The 25,340-nt window shown below is 42.3% G+C and overlaps 1 protein-coding gene across 5 annotated transcripts in view; it reads right to left on the bottom strand.

Moving 5' to 3' along the window:
• Nucleotides 1–21,912, bottom strand: part of TNIK (TRAF2 and NCK interacting kinase) — a 349,252-nt gene extending 327,340 nt beyond the window's left edge. For 2 of the 5 annotated variants that reach the window (XM_036017691.1, XM_028505308.2), the window contains exon 1: nt 21,442–21,912. In XM_036017691.1, coding sequence (XP_035873584.1) covers nt 21,442–21,498 — 57 coding nt within the window. In that variant the 5' untranslated portion in view covers nt 21,499–21,912. The remainder of the gene's footprint in view (nt 1–21,441) is intronic. The other 3 variants (XM_036017690.1, XM_028505309.2, XM_028505310.2) reach the window with 2 other exon arrangements.
• Nucleotides 21,913–25,340: the final 3,428 nt, after the last annotated feature.

Here is a 25,340-nt window from a genome sequence, read left to right on the forward strand (position 1 = left end):
CATCTTCATGGTGCCATCGAAAAGGAAGACTGTAAGAAGAGGCAGCCTCCTTCTGGCTGGAACACACAGACAACAGGGAAGAGACAGAGACAAGGACAGAAATGAAAAATGAACACAAGAATGCCTACAATGTAAATGGAAAAGTAGAGGCAGTAAAGAATGGAATGACACTTGGAAAATAATTTCCATGCTGTGAAAGAGAAATATAAAAGACTGCACCAGAAACAGTCTTAAAAGACCCAGAAATGAAGACAGGAAAGGTGATATATGAGAGTCATAGTTTTCCTATTTAGGAACATGGTATAGCTGTACATTTAATCAAGTTTTCAGTATGTCCTTTGTTTGGATTTAAATTTGTCTTCATATCGGTCTTGCAGAATTTTTATTACATTTATTTTACATTTTTATTATTATTGTAAATGTATTTTTCAAATACATATTCTAACCGATTATTTTGGCTAAGAAGAATGTTATTGATTTGGTTATACTTATTTTGTATCCAGCCACATTGCTGAAGAATAAAATTTTTTCTGTTGATTATCCTAAGTTCTCAACATATCTTCTGTAAATAAGGACAACATTGTCCCAATCATCTAATACTGTATTTATTATTCTTGTTTCTTCTAGTTCTTGCCTTATTTCAATGGCTAAAATTTCCAGAACATTATGTATTATTATTAGTCCTTATCCCTGACGTCTTTGTACAGCCCCTGGTTTTAAAAAGAATCTATATCAATTAGGAGAATTGCTACTGCACAACTAAAGTGGCTTTGACAATGAGGAAATTGTTCACTAATGTAATACGAAGGCTGGAGTCAGGCCACTTCCAGGGCTGAATAATTCAGCTGCTCAACCATGTAGTGGCCTGAGTTGGTTTTTCTGTGATTCTCCTGGTTTTCCTCTCATGGTTGCCAGGTGGGTACAGCAATTATAAGCATCTTTTAGGAAGGGAACGTCTCTTTTTCAAAAACCCATGTGTGAAAGTGAGGAAAACCTTCCCAGGAACCCCCAGTCAGGCATCCCCGGCCCCCTCACTGGCTGGGGTTGTATCACATGACTTGCCTAAACTAATTACCAAAAAATAAAAAAAAGGATTGGAATCTAAAGGACCCCCTTAATCTATTCCATCTCCTCCACGCAGGAGATGGGGAGGGGCATCCACTTCTTCCGAGAACGTGGGAGGGTAAACACCAACACAGATTCAGGGCGTTGACAGCAAGAAAGGAGAAGGGAGTGACTAACAGGTAGGTCACCAAAGTGTCTCCCAGAGTGTCTGGTGTTTGAAGAGCAGGAATGAGGTGGGCTGTTGGTTTCAGATACATCCTCTGTCAAGCTAAGAAAAAAATCCCCTTATTACTAATTTAATAAGAATAGTTGATTTGGGGGGCTGAAATCAATAATGGCTGCTAAATTTTACCAATGACTTTTGACATCTGTTGAATAATTCCAGAATTAACATCCTTTGGCCTACTAATGTGTTGTATTGTGTTAATAGATTTCCTAAACCAGAAACAAAGGTGCTTAAAAGGCATTTTCTATCTTTTTGTTCCATATTAATTAGTAATATTTAGGCTTCCTCACACACAGCAGAATACACACATTGCTGTTTATTAATAAACAACACTATGTATATGTTAAATTTTATATATATAATTTTTTCCAGATCCTACATCAAAAAGATGGATGAGGAAAACACTGATGTCAGAGGATGGCAGGCAGGAGAGACCAATGCTATCATCCAGACATGAAGTGACATGCTCATCCTGGGGTAGAGAGCGATCCAAAGTCTACACTTAAGAAACAACTCCTAATTCAACCGCATCAATGTTTTGCATCAACGGTACTCCTACCACAGATTGGTTGAGAACTGCTTGAAAGTATTTCAGCTCCCTAAAACATCCCACTCCCCATCTTGGTCCACCTCTCTGGCCCCTTTACAACTAGCCATTCATGCTGGTGCTCCTACCATATATACCTATTTTTATATCTGTTTCTACCACTTTATTTGGGGCTTCTCGAAGGCAGAACACATACTTTGTAAACCTACAGATACCCAGTTGCTTTCATTGCCCCAGGTTCACAGTGGGCTCCCTAAATGTTTGGGAAAAAATGATGCCGGTGTTGAATGTGATGAATATTTAATCATGCATTTGCAATACAGCAAGCACTGTCTACAGCACTTTATATAAAGTGCTTTTAATTCCTGCAATATTCCTGTATGCACTTTTATTATTATCTCTATTTCATAGGTGTGGGAAAGCCTAAGAATTTATGTAACTTGCCCCACGTTGCAAAGCTTTTATGCTGTGGTGTCAGGACTCAAATCCAAAGTCTGACTCCTGATGTAACCTCTAAGCCATTCTGCTTCCTGTGACTCTGAAAACAAATAAGAAAAGCCACAAGCTCACAAATGAGCCCAAATTATGTCATGGTCACCTCTTACACAGGTTACTCTCCACCAGACTGCCAGAAATGTTCTGGCTGAGTTCACTGCCAAGGCGTCATCAGGAGAGTCCTAACCAGATGCCAGCGGCAATCACCATTCATTTACACTCCCCAATTTTAGAAGAATTGAGAACAGGTTGAAGATTTGACCATTTCAGCACAACTCTGCATCAGAAGAGGCAATGTGTCCATCTCAGCATCCTTTTCCATCCTCCCACAGAGTGCGTGTACATCTACCCACCCAGGATCAACTGGCCAGACTGTCAAATTGCAACCCATCTTACAAAGAATGAGATCAAGTGCAGCCATATCCATGTAAGTTCCCTTCTCCCTTTATTACCGCCCCAAAGCCGGTAAAAGCTTAGAATCTATTAATTCTGTGTTTATAGCAGGAATTTCTACTCATTACTACCTGAGAAAGGAAGAATCAATTTAAGACACTTGATTTCAAAGATTCTATCCAATGAAGCCAGAGTCCATTATCATCATATCAGCTAATTACTTAAAGTGCAACCATCTGCATTTGTAAAACATAATAGTGTCCATGTTTAGCAGGCAAGACTCAGCAAAGAACATGGAGCCATGATGATAGCCTTTGTTGCTGAACCGTACTTTGCAGACCTCATGAAAAAAGCTCTCCTCCGCCTTGCTCGGTTCCCAGAATGCCATTGACTGGCCATGAGCCTTATGCCCCTACAGCTGTAAGAAAGGGATCATAAGAGCCAGTGAACACTTGCTAAAGCCAATCAATATTGAGAAGCTAAAAATAAAACAAAAAATAGACAAAGATCTGCACAGGCAGAGGAAAGAGTTTTTTTATCCTGTGCTCCCAAGACTTAGTTCTAGGCTAATACCTGTGACCTGTTCTGAGATGTTCTGGGGTTCACAGCTGCATGGGATACTCCAGAACCTCCCCCTCTGAGAACACCTCAGTCCTTCCTTCTGCCCCAGACCAGCCTGGCCACGTGCAGAACTCTCCTTCATGGCAGTCAGCCTTCCTACTGCCACAGCTGGCCCCATCATTCTCCCCAACTCCTGGCAGGTAACTGAAATCCACGTGTCTCTCACCTGCTGCCACACCAAGAGGCAATCCATGAACTTCATCTGATGTTCCTGAATTAGGGAGAGAGATTCTTTCTCTTGCATACACTTCTCAAAAGTAAACTGAGAAGGTTCCAGATGACTTCATTCAACAGATATCTGGGTGCCCACGATGTGCCATAAATGACAGGTGCTGAGGAAATCCACGGGATTGATAACCAGCTAATTAGCTAGCTAGTGATCCACACCATGATGTCACACAACATCCTTTATCCTGCCTTCCCGCCAGTAACTGGTGCAGCTGCCCACACACAGTGCCTTTTAGAGTCCACAGACCAGAAGTGGGACTATAACTGCTGCACATTTACAGTGACTTGTCGCCAATAAAAATTCACCCATGTCTCATTTACCAAGCCTGTGCTTATAAAGATGTTTATGGTCTGCTGTGTTAATGAACCACTTTAAAGTCTGAAGGGAGATAGAAAAGCAATAATTAAAGGCCATTTCACCCTTTCAGAGCCCTGTTCTGCTTCTTTCTACTGAACTTCATGAGACCCCAGGAGGTTTCAAATAATGCTGATATCAATGCCCACAGCTGCCTGGGACATGGATTTTTTTATTTCTCAGGAGTCACCACACTTTCCTCAGGGATGATTTCCTAGGATCACAATCCATCCTCTTAGTGTCAGAAAACACAAAATTTAAAACCAGCCCCCCATCCATCCAGTGCACAGTGGGGCTGCAGGATCCAAACAGGGTCACTCTAAGAACATACCTTACACTGAATTATGTTAGGCATACAATGGGACACAAAGATAAACCAGACACTGTTCCTGTCTCTAAGATGCTTATAATTTGCAGACACTAATGGCTATATGGATAAATAATTATAGAATAAAACAGAGCTGCAAGTGACATAAACAGTCTGAGCAAAACAAGACAGAAAAACAAAACAGAAATTAATATTAACAAGGGGTAAGGATAGGATTCCTAAATGATGAATTAACTATAACTGATATGCTTTTCATAAGAAAGTATCTTAGTAAAAGAGGTTTTTATGTTTTGATCAGGACCACAAAAGGGAGAGTGGGTGGACTGATCCACACCTGTCTAAAAAGTACCCACAGTGGGATCAGTATCCTGACCTGGATGGGGTGCAGGGCTAGAGCTCCAAGTTCAACCCCAGCTTCATTCCAGCCCCAGCAAGTAAGTTTCCAATTAAACACTCAAATTCAAAAGTCTCTGCAAAATCAAGAATATACCGCCCTGAGAGCAGATAGTAGTTCCACCACTAGGAAGGTATGTCTACTATAGATTTAGAGAACAGGAAGTAGCAATAGCACAATGCTTACATTTCATATGTTTCAAAATCCAACCAACCTGGGTTCAAAATCAGGCTCCACCATTTTCAACAAGTCATTTAACCTCAGTCTCAATTTCCCCATCCATAAAATTAGAAGAGTAATTGTACATACCACAAAATGACTACATTAATTAAGACCAGACTTTTAAAATAACTGGTCCAGTATGTGACACCCGGCAAGTGGCCACAAAGAATATTAGCTACTCCCATTGGTACTGCTGTTGTTATTACTATTATACAATTCATGCTTAAGATCAGTGTTGCATCTACATGTTGGTGGGACCTAAGACTTGGTACCTTGATCACACGAAGTTCTGGGAACTACAAAGCTGAGGATCAAATCTCTGCCCTGACCAAGGCTAGACACCAGACCGACCCACCTGCCTGCCAGCCCCTCACTCAGCACCTGGCACAACCAGCCCCCCAAAAGCTAAACATGTGCTGGGTCTCCACTGGTTTCATGAACATTCTACCGTCTCCCAGCTGCTGGGAAAGAAGGGCCCCTCCAAAGCCACCGGGACACACAGGGCAGAAGAAGCCTGCAGGCTGCCCTCTAACAGTTTCCTGTGTATAATAAGACAGCAACCATGGTTTTTCTCTGTCTCAACATTTATGGTATCCAAGACCGTGTGAGCCTGGGGGGTGCCACAATGATAAGTGGCTCTCAGCCCCCACCCAGTTGTGCTACTTCTGCAAAGTTCCCAAGTCTTCCCTTCCCCCCGTTTCCCAGAGGGTGTTCAGGTGGCCATGACGGCTCCTGCAATTTCCAGGAACTCATTTCTCCTTGACAACCGACCTCTGCCATCCTGCACTGTCACCCCTAGAGCTTAGCCCCTCTCCCACAAAGTTGGAGACGCCCTTTCTCAAGTGGTCACATCCTTTAGGCATCTTGTCTTCCCCGAATTTCTATACAGATACCAAATGTCATTGACCTTTATAAAAAGCAGCAGAAGACACATCTGATTCTTCTGAGTTAAATTTGAAAGCTGAATAGCTGGTCCTCACAGAGTTAGTGGAGCAAAGATGGGGGTGGGGAGTCCCAAGCAGAAAAAGCAGTAGCATGCACTATTTGTCTTGTAGCTGGACAATATCTCAGGTTCACCACTGTGTCCAGGGCCCCGGCATTACTCCCAAGCTCTTAGGGAGTGGGTTTTTTTTTAGATTTTATTTATTCATTTTTAGAGAGGGAAGAGAGGGAGAAAGAGAGAGAGAAACATCAATGTGCGGTTGCTGGGGGTCATGGCCTGCAACCCAGGCATGTGCCCTGACTGGGAACCGAACCTGTGATGCTTTGGTTCGCAGCCCGTGCTCAATTCACTGAGCTACACCAGCCAGGGCAAGGGAGTGTTTTTTAAGTGAGCAAGAGACCTAAATCACCTAGGTGGATGTCAGCCACTGCAGTTTGTTATAGTTTCTTAAAATGCAGATCACATGCATTCAAGTTATATGAAGGGCACAAGATTCAGATTCATGGGCCCCAGGCTTAATGACTGAACAGGAATTTGCAAGTTAAAATCCCTCTAGTTGAGTCTCATGCAGCCCCATGGACTAAGTGAGAGCAGTAAACTTCAAGCTTTCAGTCTCATACCCTGTAAGAAATGTGTACCCACAGTACAATTCTCCACTGTGACCTAATACACACACATGTGTAATACATGCACAGTAACATCTTTCTACTCTGTTCTAATCGACTTTTTCCAAAAGCAACCCTGTAAACTCGCTGGACAATGCATTACAATTAGAAAAGCACTGGGTTCCTGCGTAGCGAGGGGGTGGCTTGGTGACTGCCGATACTATTAAAGAAATAGGCAATGGTGTGCTCACAGGAGACCTTGTGAAATGAAGTTTAGCCTCATGTTGTAAGTCATGAGCAATCACCCATTTCATTAATTATTAGATATGAGGGTAAATAAAACATACATTCTGCCTTTGTGGAAACTGCAGTCTCCTCTGGAGGCAAGAGGTAGGGAGACAAATTATCTGTTCACAACAGAAACTGGAGGAGCCATCTAGGCTCCGGGAACAGCAGGCCCAGCAGCAAAGGTGAGTGACAGCGTGAAACACAGAACTAAAAGTAGTTCAGTAAAGATGGTCTAGACCCGTTTCAAAGTCCTCCTTTCTCTGGGAGGGGAGATAAGTTATCTGGGCCACCTTATCTTGAAGGAAATTATTACAATTGCATTTATAAAACATGGGAAGCACTTCAGAATAAGAGATGACGGGAAGGTTAAGTAGATAGCAGAAGACAGGACCAGATGGCCCTCCCCTCAAGGTGTTGAAGAGGCAGCCTTCCCAGAAATACCAGTGTAACCTGCCTGAGGAATTTGCCCGCCGAGTGTATGGAGCTGGTCCAGCTATGAAGCAATGTCTCCGGCATATTACATTTTAACAGCCTTATTGAGGTATAATTTACATACCATAAAATTCACTCATGTTACCACTATCCAATTTTAGAATATACTCTATAACTGCAAAAGATCCACGTGCACCCTGACTAGTGTGGCTCAGTGGGTTGGGCGTTGTCCCGCAAACTGAAAGGTCACTAGTGTGATTCCCAGTCAGTGCGCATGCCTGGGTTGCGGGCCAGATCCCCGGCTGGGGGCAGGGGTGGGGGGTTGTGAGAAACGATGGGTCAATGTTTCTCTTGCACATGAATGTTTCCCTCCCTTACTTTCTCCCTTCCTGCCTCTCTCCCTAAAAATAAATAATTAAATTTAAAAAAATATATCCATTTGCCCAATTGTAATCACTCCGTTTTCATCTCCAGCCCTAGCCAACCACTAATCTACTTTCTGTCTTTACAGATTGGCCTTTTCTGGACATTTTATATAAATGGAATCTTTTGTGTCTGTTTCTTTCACTCAGTGTGACATCCATGTAGTCGCATGCTCTTCATGTCTTCTTGTTGCCGAACTGTGTTCACTGTGTCCCCCACACCTTGCTTCCCTGCTCATTAGTTGATAGACATGTGGGTTGTTTCCACTTTTTGGCTGCCATGAATAATGCTGCTGTACACAAGTTTTTGCTTGGACATATGTCTTTATTTTTCTTAGGTAATATTCAGAAGCGGAATTACAGGGTCATTATTGTAAATTTATGCTTAAGTTTTTCAGAAATAGCCATACTGCTCTCCAAAGTGGTTTAACCACTTTACATTCCTACCAGCAATGTATGGAAGTTCCAGTTTATCTACATTCTCAGGTACATTTTTAGATCCAGATTCACATTTCTCATGACATTAAGGGTAGCCTAGACAAAGCTTTAACCACCAGGTGTGTGAACTATGGAGTGCATAGACCCTCATAATATATTCGCATTCCAAAAGTCCCTGGAATTTAGAAGAGAACTTATCAGAGATGTTTATTTGAAACATGTTTAAAATCATTTAGCATCAAAATGCAATGCCAACCAAACTTGTGGATTAAATGGTCACAGAAAATTCAGCTGAAATATTTGTCAAAGGAGAGTTATCAAGGAATCAAGCTCAACAAATGGGACTATACCTCGAACACTAAACAGAGTGTCCATGGAGACAAAATCCTAACTGTGAATCCTGCAAACCAGCAGCAACCACAGCCAGAAACCAGGAAAGAAAGATGGGGAAGTATTTCTTATAATCTGAAGCAACTCGTATTGTGCCAGGTGATGAGCGACAAAGCAGAGACCCTGCTTTCAGAAAAGAAAAGAAACAGACCTGTAATCAAGGGGACAGAGAACAGTCACAGGAATGTCCTGGCTGCTTTGAAAACCCCAGGTCCCTTTTACAAAGACACACACAAAATAAAGGAGAGGATGCGCACCAGGGGAACTGGCAAGAGAACTGACCATGGAGGAACACCAAATTTCCCAACCCCTTCCACTCGCTCACATTCTTCCAACCTGGAAAACAAACCCCCTTTCGGGAGCCTGTATGTCTGTCTCTCACATCTTCCTTTAAGTACCCTACCTGTGTCACGGAATGTATACAATCTCCTCTCTTCACAAAGAGGCTTCCTCCTTGGCAGGAACCCTTTCGGTTGCTAGCAACAGGGATCTGAGAGGACCTATGCTAATCATCCGCTAGCACTTTTTTTCTGGTGCAATCAGTTAAGTGGAGGTTTAGGTACCCAGCTGGGCAGGTGCCAAGAGATTTCCCCTGTTAATTCTCAGTCACTCAAGGAAAACAAAGGAGTAACTAAGATTGTGTTCCCATGATTTTAAAGAAATACTGTTCCTTCTCCCCTTACCCTACCCCACCAAAATCCGCAGACTTCTGTATTTCACACTTTTACATCTGTTCTCCTCCAAAAATAAAAACTGTTGATATTCAAGAAATGATGACTACAATGCCAGCGCAAGTTATGACTTTAAAATACTCACAGAGAGAACATACACATTGTTCAGATCAAACAGTGTGCGCAATGTTCCTTCCCAGAGCAGCATCTGGGGATTAAGCTCCGGAAGGGCACGGTACTTCTTTTGTTTGTTTGTTTGCATGGAAAGAAAACTGAGTTCTTTCTGATTGGTGCTAGGGCCTACCAGTTTAAGAAAACAGAAGACAGGGTGGCCTTTCAGGAACAACTAACACTTACTTGCCTTTGACTTTATCAACCATTCCAAGAGTAGGTCACCAGCACCAGATCCATGGTTGCACCGCTACCCAGAGTCTCTGGCCTCTGTGCCAGTCTGAGAGGTTGAGCTGGAAAACCCCAGAACTCCCAAACTCAAAAACCCTTTCAGTTATGCAGATGGCTGCACAGAAGCCATTTTGAATCCGAGGTTGCCTCAGAGTCTAAGATCCCACCACTAAAATCACTGTCCCAGATAGAACTTTCTGGACAATGTAATTAATCCACTGCCCCAACTAGAGAATAATTAACAATTCTGATGAAAATGCTTGCACCATTCCCTGCTACTTTACTAATAGCAACACCTCTTCCAAGAAAGTTGGATCTGTCCCCTAATTGTCAATACTGCAAAAAAATGAATCACCTTTAGCCAGACATTTTTATAACCAGTCTAATGACGATTATTTAATCACCAATTTTCCCTTTAAAATAGGTCTTCCAAGATGAGTCTTTGAACTCAGTTTTTCAAAAGCGTCTTCTCTGGCAGTGAGTATGAAATAAGTTTGATGGATGCTCATTACCAAGTTGTGTACAAAGTTGCCTTAACAACCATAATCACCATCAACCTTCTCCCAAATAAAAAGACGTGCATAAGCAGCATTCATCTCAGAACTGTAGGTCAAATATTGACATGCGACATCTTCGTGGCTAGGTTAGAGATGTGTATGGATTGTTGTTATAGGGAAAGGTTGTGAGATTGCTCAGTAAGAAAATCCTTTAACCTGCTGTCTAGATTGCAAATGTCTATTCCATTTTCCAAGTCTCAAAAAACAAACAACCCAAAGATTTCAGGCTTCAAACAAAAGTAGAGCTGAAAGCTTCTAGGCAAATGTCAGCACCTCCTGGGGCTCTAAGCTGAATCCCTCCCCGCCCATAGGGAGAAACAGGAAATTAACACCAAAGTGCTACAACTTCTTGATCATGGAAGTGGGGGGTTTTCTGCCCCCCTAACAAATTTGCTAATTTTAATTGGCAATGCAAACAGTTCAGGATTATCCCTCGGAAGCTGTAGACTTTTCCTTTTCAGGTATACCCTTTCTTACAAACAATTCAAATGCATATAATATTAGTGTAAAATTTTAAATTCCATATTCCTATAAGTATGTGCCTTCCACAATTTAAAGCCATACCCCTTATGAAAAAGTTGCAGTTACCTCACATAAATCACTATTTCCTATCCTGCAACATTTTCAAGCACTACCAAATTTCTATGGCTATGTTCTATGTGTTTCCAAAGCAACCTACATTTAGTAAATCATTTTTACACTTATTTCTTTAATATGTGTTTCTCTCATCCACTAGGCACTAAGATCCATGAGGACAGTGTGTGTATGTCCATTACTACATCCTTAGCATCGAGCACAACACTAGGCATGCAGCAGATGCTCAATAAATGTTTGTTGAATGAACAAATGAACCAGCATGAAAACAAGAAGAAAGAAAACTCTTTTAAACATTTAAGCCTGGGATTCTGAAACTCTAAATCATAGCAGCATTACCTGGAAGGCCTCTTCAAACACAGGTTACTGGGCCCCATCTCCAGAGTTCCTAATTCAGGAGGTAAGAGGGAGAGGCAGGACCTAAGAGATGATCGTGAATGAAGCTGCTGATCTGAAGATCTCACTTTGAGTTCCTCTAGGCAGTTAACCTGTCCACCAGCTCTTAGAAAATCACAATGCACAGGATAACACTCACAGAGAACCAATCAGTAGCAGAATCCTACATTACCAACTGGGTAAGCCTCATAAGTCCTGCTCCAAAACACTATGGAAATTGCCAACACAGGATATACGTGCAAGGAGACAATACACAGACACATGTCCAAAACAGCAAGAAGTCATTAGTACAGTTAAACTAAGGACATTTTATTTCTCCAAAGCATTTCTTTATGATGTATCCTACTGTGCAGTTTAATCTATTTTTCTCAGATAGAAATTACTAAACCACAATGCATAGCCATTCTTTCTTGCTCTACCCCACTTCATTTCACTTACTAATGAGAGTTTCATCTGAGGCCAGAGGACAAAATGTAGTGAGAGAGCCTTTTAAAGCTTATTTATGTTGTCTACGTTTTATTATCTGTAAGGACCAGGGCAGTGATCAGCACTCAGTCGTTCTGGACCAGAAATCAAGTAGCGGTATTAATAAGGTGAACAAAAGGATACATAAAAACAATACAATGGAATTCCAAACTCTACGTCTCCCATCATTGGATATACCTATGGAATTCCAAACTCTAACTCTCCCAACATTGGATAAACCTTTAAAATCCTTTAAAGCATAGCTGGCATTAACTGTCAAATGCATAGTTTTCTCATGACCTTGTTCTAGAATTAAGTGCATTTATATCCAGTTTATAATCAGGGAGGATATTTAATTAGATAATGTTTGCAAGTACTTTGAAGATATAAAGTGCTCTATAAATGCTAAATATTATTATTATTATTTAAATAGTTTGCAATTACTGCTTACCACTTATTTCACCCACCACACTGCTATAATTTGATTACGCAGCTTTAAAAAAAAACCTAGAAGTAGAAATGATGGAACCATGTCCATGTGAAGCTCTGGGTTTTTACCCTAGGCATAAATAATTTATAGGCATTTTAAATGAAGGGTTAGGTTATAAAGTCTAGTAAATTAAGGCAATTGACCTTCACCAGACTGACAACCATGAAGTTGTGTTGATTTTCATAGTTTCTTACTTATAAACAAAGTGGAAAGTAGATGATGGTTCAAAACACAGGATTCTACTCTTTTGATTGCCAGCTCTACCTTCCATTTTCTCCACTGTACCTTTAAAATGTCTATATCCACCTTTAAAAAAAAAAGTGTAACTCAAGACAGCCAAAGGCTTGAGAATGGCCCTTGCTTCAGCATGTCTTCTGGCTCCCCCGCTCCCCCACCCATCTTCTCCGATAGTCACAAATGCAGTGGTCTCCAATCCTTAAAACAATGGAAATTTTTGAGCCTGATTCCACATCTTCCATATGCAGTTGCTGGATCTCTCCAAAGAGAATGAAAGATTAAATGTAAATATCCCATATACACAATGTACAAGGAAATCACTGCTAATACCAAAATGGTCTGCATTTTATGTTTTTTTTAGGTTTTTAGGCAATAGAAAAAACAATGAATATATTCTAAGCTGACCTGGATATTGAAAAAAAAAACAAAATTGCAAGAAAGAAATACCTTAGAAATAACTCTTAAAAACACCACTATGCTCATCAAAGACATCTTGTGCCCCAAACACAATGCTTCTGGGAAATCTGTAAACCCCCGGGAAAGAATACATCAGATAATTCTGATGTTTGGCATGGTCTGTAAATCAAAGAACTGTGTGAGTCACTTTGGGCGATGGCTTTGGAGGAAGTCAGTCAAAGCCTGGCCATTTAGTTAGTCTATGACCTTGAGGCAATTAATTGATTCTTCTAGGCCTCAGGTATTCATCTGAAAATGATATATACCTACCTCACAGAAAATTGGGAGGTAATGTGCCAATGTCAAGACTTGTAGAGATCCTTTGTAGCGAACTATAGAAATGATCCCTGAAAGTATAGTCTTGTAGAGATCATTTATACGCTTTCATTGTAAACAGCACTTCTAAGAAGTTATTCTAAGGAAACAGATATATACAAAGACTTGTGCATAAGGATGCTTATCAAAGCACTACTTATGAGATTTGAAAAGTTGAAAATAACCAAAAGCTTCATCAATAGAAAGTGATTAAATATATACCCTCAATAAAGTGCTAAGCATTCACTAAAAACATGATTAGAAATTTGAACACTGACAGACTATTTAAAGAAATTTAAAATTACATACTAATTTTTTAGGCATGATAATAGTGTTGTGGTTACATAGTTTGACTGTTTATCTTTTAGAGATGCACACTGAAATATTTACAAATCAAATAATATGCGGTTTTGAAATATCAATAATATGGGGGAGTAAGCGAGTGGGGCTGTAGCTACAAGATTGGGCACAAGTGGACAACTGTTAAGTTGGGGGGGCTTATTATACTATTTTGTCTACTTTTTAAGTAACAGTTCTATTTAGATTTAATTCACATTCCATAAAATCCACCCTTTTGAAGAGTACCAGTAATTTTTAGTATATTCACAGAGTTGAACAACCATCACCATTAACTAATTTTAGGACACTAGCAGTCACTTCCCACTCCTCCTCTCTTGTTCCAGCAACTACTAATCTACTTTCCGTCTCAATGGATTTGCCTGTTCTGGACTTTTCATATAAATGGAATCATATAATACGTGGTGTTTTGTGTCTGGCTTCCTTCACTAAGTGTACGGTTCATCCATGTTACAGATGTATCAGCACTTCCTTCTACTGCCAATAATATTCCATCATATTCATGTACTCCATTTCATCCATTCGTTCAACCGATGGATATTTGAACTATTTCCATTCCGTGGCCATTATAAATAATGCTACCATAAACACTTGTGTACAAGTTTTTGAGTAGGTATGTTTTCAATCCTCCTGAGTATATACCCAGCAGTGAAATTGCTGGGTAACCTGGCAACTCTCTATTTAACATCTTGAGGAACTGCCAACCGGTTTTTCAAAGTGGCTATATGATTTTATATTCCCATTAGCAAAGTTTGAGCACTCTAATATCTTTTCTACTTTTCCATAAGTTTAAAATTTCCCATAATAAAAAGTTTTTTAAAATTTTGTCATAAAAATTAATCCATGCAAAGAGTCTGATTATTAACTTGAAAAAACAGATTGCAGGTACTATATATGACATAATCTTAATTTTAAATTTATATATTTGGCTATGCATAGGAAAAAATCACTAAGCTATCTATAAAATGTATACTTGGTAATCACTGGAAATCACAGATTCTTTTTGATTTTTCACCATTTTCCATATTTTCTGCAATGATCATGTGTTGCTGTCATAATGAGAACCAGAAAAAGCTTTTTTTTTTTAAATTAAACAAAATTTTAACAGTTCAGCAGTCTTTGCTCCCATTCACAATCTGTATTTTCTGGACTCTGCAGCCCAAGAGGTCATGCTGGTGGGGTTTCCTAAGAAAATCAAATATATGCATTGCTTTCATGAAGTCTACTGTCTCGCAGTGAATATAATGCAAGAGAGAAAGTTTGGAATGTTCTAAAAAAGTTGGGAGGTCAGTTCTGAGAGAGTTTACAAGAGGAGGTGATAGCTTCGACCTGAGGGAAGTCAGGGGCAACATTTTGGAAAGGCAGCAGATGAACATTTAGTGTTAGGGTAGTAGGTACAGAAAAGGAGAATAAGGTAGGGCACCCCCCTAAAGAGCATCCGTGGGGAGAAGGAAGCTGCTCCCTGTGGCGGAGTGAAGGGATGGTCATTACAACTGCAGCCTGTGCTGGGTGGCCAAGCTGGATGGATCAGCGCTGGCCGTGACCTTGTGCTGAACAGTGTTTCAGGAAGACCACCATACTGTAGTGTCCATGGGACACCAGTCAGGAGAAGGCTGCCAGCAGAAACAGAGGAGCCAAGTCTTGTCATGACAGTAACTGCAGCCGTGGTGGGGAGGAATGGAGACAATAGCTATTAAAAAAGGATTTTTAAGATTGTGGTGGAATAAAATGTGTTTTGAGAATTTCAAGGCACTCCCTTGAGACAAATGGAGACAGTCTGGGCAAGTAAAAAGTGAGTAGAGAATCATCTTTCTCTAGAGGGAAATAAGCTTCCAACCAGAGTGAAATTACAAGCGGAATTCATCCAACGTTTTCTATTTAAGTCTTCCCTCTCTCTCCACTAGAAACCTTATATTTATATGTGCAGAATAACATTTCATTCAAAAAATATCACCCAGATTTTCTTGGAATTCTCAGCACACTGCTAGTTCAGGCCCTGTTCTCAGAGAGTGACTTCCCCCACAGAAACAGAAGAAGCGATTTGACATAAAAGCATCTTTTAGGCACAAATTATCCCGAAGTCTATCAGAAGCACAGACTCAGAGATGGGTTGTGCCCAGCTGGGCATGGCAGCCATGATTCAATCACAGTGGCTCAAAGCTGGATGGACTTTAGAACCACTATCACTGAAAGAAGGAAAGGCATTTAACAAGACGGGCACAGAAGATTAATTGCAGGGCAGAGACGCAGAAGGAAGAAAGGGACAACCAGCAAGACTCAAAATTATAAGATTTCAAAGGGCCTTACAGATAAGGGGAGAAATGTGATATTTCCATGAAGGAAACGCACTGCATATTCTCTCATCAACAAAATATTCCATGACCTCCTACGTAGATAATTAATGCAAACAGCAAACCATGACTTATATTAGCTTTTGTACTAAGATAACTCCAGTTAGTAATGAATATTGAAAGTGATTATGCAGATTTCTCTGATGTTCTGATAACTACCACTACACCCTACTTTATTATGAGGCAATGTCAAGGCAAAGAAAACACCTGTTTAATAGCTCTAAAATATGACAAATATATCCAGTTTTAAAACTGCTAATTTCATTTTAAGATACTGTGATCTATTCCTGCAACAATTACTAACCTCTTATTTAAGATTAAATTTAAATTACCATAGGTAATGAATTAATAATAATTCAAGATTTCTTTAAGCCCTACAAGACCTCTGACCAGCATGTTTTAAGCTTTTAAACACTGGACTAGCAGTGTCCCTTTTAGATGCCCACCCTTCCACACTGACCCCTCCAAACACAAACTTTAAAAAGGCACAGGCATAATTAATCTAATTTTGGTTGAATAATGGTCAATCCATAAAGAGGACAAAAAGTCATTTTTAGAAAAGAAGTTTGAAAGGTTTTATTTAATGCATAATGCTGCTACTTGATACTGGGTTAGAAATGTGCTGATCTCCAGAAACCTTCCGGGCTCAGCTCACCTCACATGTAATAAAAGCTGATTATAGGGCAAAGGTTAACCCAGGACACCAGAGAAACGTATCAGGGCATACCAAAATATAAAAAGGAAAAAATACTATTAAAGAGATGTAGGACATTTTTCTCAGGATCATTTTCAATTAAGTATAATCATTGGGATCAAATGTTGATGGAATCAAGTTTCCCATAAAATTCTATTTAATCATGGCCTAGCATACTGGTATAGTGCTTTATAGTTTTCAAAGCATCACTATAAATAATTTGAATTTTTTAAGATTTTATTTATTTATTTTCAGAGAGAGGGGAAGGGAAGGAGAGAGGGAGAGAAACATCAATTTTTGGTTGCCTCTCGCACGCCCCCTCTGGGGACCTGCCCCACAACCCAGGCATGTGCCCTGACTGGGAATCAAATTGGCAACTCTTTGGTTCGCAGGCCAGCACTCAGTCCACTGAGCCACACCAGCCAAGGGTTTTTAATTATTGATTAAAAATCAATAATTTGATTTTTAAAACCAGTGTATAAGGCCCTGGCTGGTGTAGCTCAGTGAGTTGAGTGCGGGCATGTGAAACAAAGGGTCACCAGTTCGATTCCCAGTCAGGGCACATGCCTGGGTTGCGGGCCAGGTTCCCAGTGTGGGTCTCATGAGAGGCAACCACACATTGATGTTTCCCTCTCTTTCTCCTTCCCTTTCCCGCTCTCTAAAAATAAATAAATAAAATATTTAAAAAAACAACAACAAAAAACCAGTGTATGAGAAGGCAAGCAGTTGGGATCATTTCCAAAACTATTAACACATGGACATAGAACTTGGTGCTCAGTCCACTGCATTCACTCACTCACTCATTCATGCATTTATTCATTTATTCAACTAACTGGAACTATGGACTCAAAGTCGAGCAAGACCAAGCTTCTGGCCTATCAGTTTAGTGATGAGGCCAAAAGAAAACTACATACCATTTATAACACAGGCATGAAAAGTATAGTGGGAAGGATGCATACAAGCCTTCCAGATGTGGTCAATTCTTAAATCTAGTTGTGTTTTTTAAAATTTTTGTTGTACTTATTGGGGTAACATTTGTTAATAAAATTAAATGGGTTTCAGGTATATAATCCTATAATACATTATCTATATATTGTATTGTGTGTTCACTACCCCAAGTCAAATCTCCTTCATCACCATTTATCCTCTCCTTTACCCTTTCCTACCTCTCCCCACCCTTAAGAATAGGTTTTGATGGAGAAAGAAATAGCTAGGCCCCAAGAAGGGAGTGAGGAGTCAGGGAAAAGACAAGCAGAGGTCATCCAAATCTGTTCAAAAAGAAAAATGAGTGTGAGTCCTGGCAGAAACAAGAGTATGAAGTCAGCGGCGACCAGTCTTGGCCTTAAATGTCTTACTCTTTGGGCCAAGCTAGGGACAGCCAAAGTGGTCAGATTCAGATATATGCTAATCTCCAAAAAGCTTTCTGGGCTGATCTCACTTCATGTGTAATAAAGCATACTGGCAGCAAATTTCATTTCTGTCAATACTGTGATGCCTTGAACTCAAGCCCTGGGTTTGAATGAGTAGGTTGTTTTCTGTAGCCTACATGTAGACACACTCTCATATAGCCACATGGATAGTTTACATCCATAATACTATATATAGGCACCACACAGATTCTACAAAGCATACTGGAAGCTATAAACCTTACATGCAGACACATCTGAACAGTGTACATGTCTAGATGACCTTTCAGACATGTTCAGATAGATGGAGATGGGTTATGGAGAGAGGCTATCACACAGGACCAACACCTATCCTAGACAATTTAGACAGCCATTTGCCTGCAGACAAGGAATTGAAGGAGGGCTGAACGAGATGAATTCCAAAGGCACCTTAAAGCTCCATGGTATGTGTTTTATGAGCTTACCTGCATAAGGCAGTTTCTTTATTCTCAAGATATAAAATTCCATGATCCTGGTGCAATTATTCTTCTCTGCCTTTTTTTTTGTGCTCAGACAGAAAATGTATTATTGATTTCTGATTCAAGCACAGACAGTGTGACTGAGAGTAAAGAACACTGAATGAGGAGTCAGGAAACCAAATACCGTCTTCAAACCACCCAAGAGGTGAGGGGGTAGGGGCTGTGTGACCTTGGGCAATGGACTTCACTTCTCTGGGCTTCAGCTTCCCAAGTATTAAATGAAAGGAGTGGCTAAGTGTTCTACGATTTTCTTCCAGTTCTAAATCAATGCACTCACCCCGCCCCATCCCCTAAGATGTAGTTTCTCTCCAGAGCTCTAAAAATAAGGACTAATAATACTGGATTAAGATCATCTCTTTCCTAACCAAAGATCCTGTTTTATATTACTTTTAAAAACCATCCAAATCTTGCATAATTTAAATAATCAGTGCTATCACTAGTTGCTCTGGTTTAAATTATGCATTGTTGCTATTTAGGGAAAATTTAGACAGGGTCCAGTCTGGGATCACTGACTGAGAACAATAAGCCCCCAAAACAAGAAGGATAAAGACCTCTCCAGACAGGATCTGCTTTTAGTGCACTGAGTGCAGCATTGACAAAAAGAGCATTGATTGTGTACATTAAAGAGCCACCGAAACAGCAAGGGACTGGTAGGGCTGCAGCAAATTCTCCTAGAAGCCACTGACCTTGGCTGCATTTCAGGGGTCAGGCATTCCCAGAAGGTTCTCAGAAGGCAGGCTTTACTGAGAGTTTAGGAACAAATGAGACCTCTCCTCTAGATGAGCTCATTTCTCCTAACTGGAGAAGACAGAGACAGATGACCTGCCCTCTAATTTGTGGAGATCATTTATATGGCCTTTGGACCCACTCCTACCATGCCCATATCACCCACCATGAGACTGGTCCCCAGCCCTCCAACTGTCTCCACATCTGCATTTAAGTCCTCCAGCCAGCAGTTCCCCAGCCTCCTGGGCTGGCCTGGCTCCTCCTCTTTCCACACCTCTTGCAGGCAGAAATAGAGGCAGAGCACCGAGCACAAGCCACAAAGAACAATTTCAGTGAATCCAGAAATTGCAAAGTTATCTTTTCGAAACACAGATCTCAGGCGCTGGTTTCCCATGTGTGAATCGCACTCCAGGCCAGCGAGTGAGCCCTCATAGTTGCTCATAGGCTCTGTGCTCAGTAGCTCTGAAAAACCTTCCCAGGAAAAAAACGACAAGGGACCCCGCTGGCCAAGCCCAACTTAAAATCAGATCCAGGCGCTTTTCATGAGAGGAGCAATGTTGAGATGCCGGTTCAGGGAGATCACAGCCTTGCCCATTGTCCAGATCCCTTCCCTGACCTTTGCCACTTTCCCCTGCCCGGAAGTCTGGACCATCCATTTACCTGGTTAACTGGCTGGCAGCAACTCCCAGCGCACAAAGTAGGGCAAATGACAGTCCGTAAAGCAGGAAGCCACAGACGCGGCCAAATCACCCAGCCTGTTACCAGCCCCCACCCTGTTCTGCATGTGGCATTTCGGTGCCAGGGAAATAGACAGCTTACTGTAATAACGCATGAATGAGCTTTTGCTGCCCAGCTATCAAAAAAGCCAGTTACAAATGGCATCTCTGTTCCTCCTCAACCCCTTGACTGCCTCGCAGAAACCTCACCTCTTGGATTCAAGGATTAAGGAGAGGAGGAGGAAGAGTTAAAAGGGGGGGGGGGGTAGTGAGAGGATTAATGAGACTAAAGAAAAAGTGACACTTGGACCATCGAGGCAGCTCTTTAACATAACCGTGGAGAAGGAGGCAATGTCGGGAGAAGTACTGAAGACGCAGGTTTATAACCCCAAGATTTAGCATCAATTTAACAATGTATTCCCTCAGGAGGGCGTGTGAACTTCGAAGCCTCACCCATCCTGCATGTCCCTGGGTTGACAGCCACCATCAATTTGGCATCACCGACCCTCCATGCTTCACGTACATGCAGTTTTTTTTTTTTTTTATTTTATTTTTGGTTCAGGAGAGGAAGAAGCTGTCTTTAAATTGGCGTCCAATTCTTCTCAGACCCCCGCTGCTGTCGCCACCCCCACCCATCACCCCCTTCCCGGCAGGCAGCATCTAATTAAAATGGCAAGAAAGCTCTGCCTGCTTCCGCGAAGGACAGACAGTGGTGGGATTGGGGGGTGGGGGTGGGGAGGCGTCGAGGCTGCACTCAAATTCCTGGTATTCTGGTCTCAAAACAACAGCAAAATGGATTCTATATGGGTGATGTCTTAGTCAATACAATGAAACAGCGACTGAGGCCATTCACGAGAAGGTAAACGCAGACTTTCAGTGGGGCTGGGGGTTGGGAAGTGCTCTACAAAGGGCTGGCCACAGACACAGGGAAACACACACACACACACACACACTCTCACGATCCCGGGAGTTCCGGTCTGATTGGGGGAAAGCGGAGAATACATCCCTTTCACCTGCTGAAGTTCAGCCATAAAAACTGAAACGTTACAGCCACAAAGTCAGCACAGGCAGGGCTGAGTTAAACCACAGATAAAGGTGAGGGGGCAGACTGGTGTTTGAGACAGCGCTGAGAGGGAGTCCGGGCGCGGAAGGCAGGAAAGGGGGAAGGGGAGGCAGTTGCCATCTACAAGACCAGCATAGCAATAGCTGCCTTCTTGGAGAGGCAGGTTCGGCTCCGTGGGGACCGCCTGGCTCACAATGTCATTTTGCAGGTAGCTGAAAAACGTGGGGGGCCAGTGCCTTTATTCACGCTGTTGTTATTCTTTTTGCAGAAAGAGACAGGTCTCGCGCCTTGGCAGGAGACGACTGCCCGGGGCTTGTGTACACACACACACACACACACACGAGCCTTTCATTTTAATGCGCTTACACCGCTCCGATATGAAACTGGCATAAGCCCCACGCGCTCCCAGGGGGTTCTTGACCACAGCCAAAGGAGGACACGTACGGCACAGCCCCTGCCGTGGGGACATAGCCGAAAGCACCTCAGCAGCCCCCAAATCCAAACGAGGATCCAGGTTCCCCCCCGCATCGCATTCGCCCACCTCTGCCCACCAGTCCCAGCCTCATCCACGCACCGAACCCATCCAACCCGGACTTAAACCACGAGAAACAAATCGAAAAACATGTTCTGCTCACCCTCAGAGCCGAGAGATCGATTTCATCCAGGCTGCGAGCCGGGGAATCACTCGCCATGTCTACTTCTTTGCGGGAGAAAGGGACCAAAACCACCCCGAAGCTTCTCCCTTGGAAATTCCACCTTGGTCTATTTCACTCGCGTCCTCATGCGGGTGTAGCGCCAGAGGCCCCCGGGCCCAGCCTCCCCCGCCCACCCCTTATCCACAGCGCCGGATCGCGATCCTCCGCTCCTTGTTCCGCTGGGTCCGCGAGCCCAACCTGCCGGGACCTCCAAGCCAGGAGCCGCGGTGCTTGTGGTCTGCGCGCCCCGATCAGCTAAGGGCGCTTGGGCTGCGTGGGTGTATTTAAATGGGACATGCTTCTTTGCTTGTGCGTGGATGGCGGCTGCATTGGCTGTTATAATGAGACACATCAACTCCTCCACTCAGCTGGGGGTTGGGGGTGGAGAACCACACAGAACTGTCTATCATCGCTTCCTGGGAGGAGTAAAGGGGGAGGGGGGAGGAAAGAGGCGGAGGAGGCGTGGTCTCCGACTAGGGAGAGGCCACGCTTCCTGACCCGGTCCCTCTGCACCAGCGTGAATGGGGGAGGGGAGGGCACCCTTCCGCCCTCAAGCTTACCGGCTAATCTGGATGGATCTGGAGAGCTGCTTCTGAACCTTGCAGCGCATATCTTAGGGGCAAAGGAGCTTTGGGGGCACACACATTTTTGTGTGTCCAATTCATGCACTGCAGCAATATGGCCCTTGAATAGTGTCTGGGTGACTCTCGGAAGGGTTCAAATACTCCGGCGCTGAAAAAAATTCAGGGGGGAAAAGTGATGCCCCTCCCTCCCCCATTAACTATTTGTGGGGTTGGAGTAACGCGGACTGGTGCAACCGGTGCATATAAGGACTTGTGTGCTGGGAAGGGGATCCGCCTCCAGCCGCGAACGAATGGGGGAGCAGCGCACTAGCACACTGTGCGCAGCCCCGCGCCTCGCCAATTTGCCCTGGCCTCTGGGTCGGGTCCACCAGCGGTCCCCGGGATCCCGGATAGACGGCTACTCGCCGCTTTGGGGCTGGAAAGGTTTGCCAGAAGCGGGAAAGCTGGGAATCTGAGCTCCCTCTTGGCATCGCCACACCCAGGACGTGCCCGTGCCGCAATTCCCTACGGAAACGACCGAATTGAACCGAGAAGGTTGCTCTCTGGGTGCAATAGCTTGAATGCTTCAGGTAACTCCAAAGGCAACACTGGGCAAGGCAATTCATGCCGCCTGAGGACCCTACAATTCCCTTTCAGGCTGCGTTTCCGCGGCTGATCTACCCAGACTGACGGAGAAAGTTTGTCTGGCGGGTAAGATGTAACGTACGAGATGTACGGCCGGAGCGATTTCACACCGCCCGCTTTCTTATTCGAAGGCAGAACGTTTACAGTGTTAAGCTTGACGTTCTGTAATCAAGAGTGTGGAGTCACATCCCCCAGTCATCGTACCCGCCCGCCCCTCCGCCCCCCCCCCCACCCCGCACTCGCTCCGCACAGCCCTTCCTCTCCAGCCTTGACTACTCGAAATACATGGGAAGAAATGGTGCAATTGAACTTTTCTCCCATATACAGCAATAGCTTTGGAAGGATTATTGGTACTTCTGTTAAGATGAGAACTTAACCTGGCCGAAAGCACGGGGCGGGGGGAGGGGGGGCGGTCGAGTTTAATCGTGTGGTGTGGATGTCAGCTTCAGAATAAGGCTTTTGAATGAATGAATGAATGCCCAGGCAGTTAGTTCACAGACTTCAGACATTGGATGACTTTTTAAAAGCGTTCCCTGTGCTGCTTTTGTTAGTATTATTGTGTATACTTATATCTACTGTGGATCTTGAAACGTGAAAATTGTTCCAACATCTGAATGGCTGCAAGAATTTAAGAGATTTTGCCATTAAAAAGGCAAACATTTAAACGTGTTATACTCAAAACACTTCATTTCATCTCTCATTTTTTTAATAAATCTAGCTTGAGGTAATAAAGTGGTGTGAAGTAAGCCGTAAAACACTATTATGTCCTATCACTGTTTTTATTTTTCTCTCTATGTCCCTTTTTTACCTTTAATCTAGATGACAAGTTAATGTACCTTCTCAGTGTTGAAAGAAAATAACCTAAGATCAGGTATTGAGATCTATGAACAGAGCTATTTCTAAAACTCCAAACATACTTAAAATGAGACTCTTTTTTTGTGAGGAACCTACATTTATACTGCAGATTTTATTTGAAATATCACAAATGGATCTTTTCTCCCGGTGTTATATAAATAGTAAGGCATTTCAGGCCATGAGCAAGCCGTGTTAGTGGCACTGAATCCTACCCTTGGATTTAGACCTGCATTACAAAACTGTATGTTCATTACGGTGATGGGTATACTACGCAGAGGAAGGCTTCCTAGGAGCCAGAATGATGATGAGAGAGTCTGGTGGAGGCAGGGGTGCTGGCTGCAGGAAACACCATGAAAGGGGAGGTTACAACAGCCAAGGCACTTCCAGCTGATCAGGGAAGGTGAAGCAGTTTGTGCTGTAGGTGAAGTGGTGACTGGACTAAGGAAGAAAGCAGAGTTCAGGTCAGGTAGAGCTTCACATGCCCTAAGGCACTTGAACTTTATTCTTTAGGTCAAGTGTGTATCAAATTTCAGCAAAAAACTCCTAAATCTTTTTGCCATGCCTGTGTACCTTCTATACTGTTATTATTTACTTATATTTTTTACTTATATTACTTATTTACTTATATTTACTTCATATTTTTCTTAAATCAACACTTCTGTTTTTACATTTAATTTAAAAGGAAATATAAATCACTACTGTAAATGGAAAGCTAGCAACACTTGCTAAAGTAGAGGGGAACCACTAAAATAAACACAATGGAAAATAAAACAATATCATTACATTCGAGCCAGCTATCATTGCCTGCCTAAGGCTCCTATCCTGAGGCCTGCTCTTCTTTTCAGAACCTGACCAACGTGAGATTTTTCTTCTTGGTGTAATCTAAAGGATCGAAAGAACTGGTATCATTTACGTGCAGGTTGAAAGACTGCAGAACAATACACTATTCTGTTTATATCTGTCTAAATATGTAGTGTACTATAAAAAGCCCGGACATGGGCAGGAAGGATACAGACCGACTTCAGGACAGTGAGAGAGGAAGAGAAATGGAATGGGACAGCACAAAGGAGGCTCCAGCAATGACATCGAACTTACTTATTCTTCTTTGCCTTTACACGAATGACCTTTCATTATATTGTCCTCTGTATCTTTTTGTCTATTCAAAATATTTTTATATTTTAAAAATATTTATTAAAAAAAGAGAATTCCAAAGGGGGTTATGTTCTCTATATTAGGTTCACTGTTACTTAATGTCAAATCTATGCTCCAACTGAAATAAACACTGTGGGAATCATAATACTGCTGATGGAGCTTATGAAAACACACTCGGTATATTGTCTGTCACCGCAAATCCCTGAATATAACAGAAAATGAATTTTTTTAAAAATTCACTAGAGTTCTAAAAGACAAGAAAAGGCAGTATCAGGGGTGTAGCAATTCAGAAGACTTCCTGGATTACATAGGCAGACAGGACTGGATCACCAGTACAGCCACAACGAGAACGGTATAGCGTGAGAGTTAGGGCAATTTCAAGCTCAAAGGCAATGGCTATAATGAGCAGGCACTTTCATCATGGTGAGTAACTAAAGAATGGTATTAATTCTTTCATTCATTCAACAAATATTCATATTTGTTCTGTGTAAGACCCAATGCAAAGCCCCGGAGATTTGACTTCACTGAGGCAAATAATATAATTATAAATAAATAATCAGTAAATAAAATTATTTGAGATGGTGATAAGTGACGTGAAGAAAATTAAGCAGGGTTATAGAAATC

The sequence above is a fragment of the Phyllostomus discolor genome, chromosome 2, assembly GCF_004126475.2.
Source record: "Phyllostomus discolor isolate MPI-MPIP mPhyDis1 chromosome 2, mPhyDis1.pri.v3, whole genome shotgun sequence".
NCBI classification, from domain to species: domain Eukaryota; kingdom Metazoa; phylum Chordata; class Mammalia; order Chiroptera; family Phyllostomidae; genus Phyllostomus; species Phyllostomus discolor.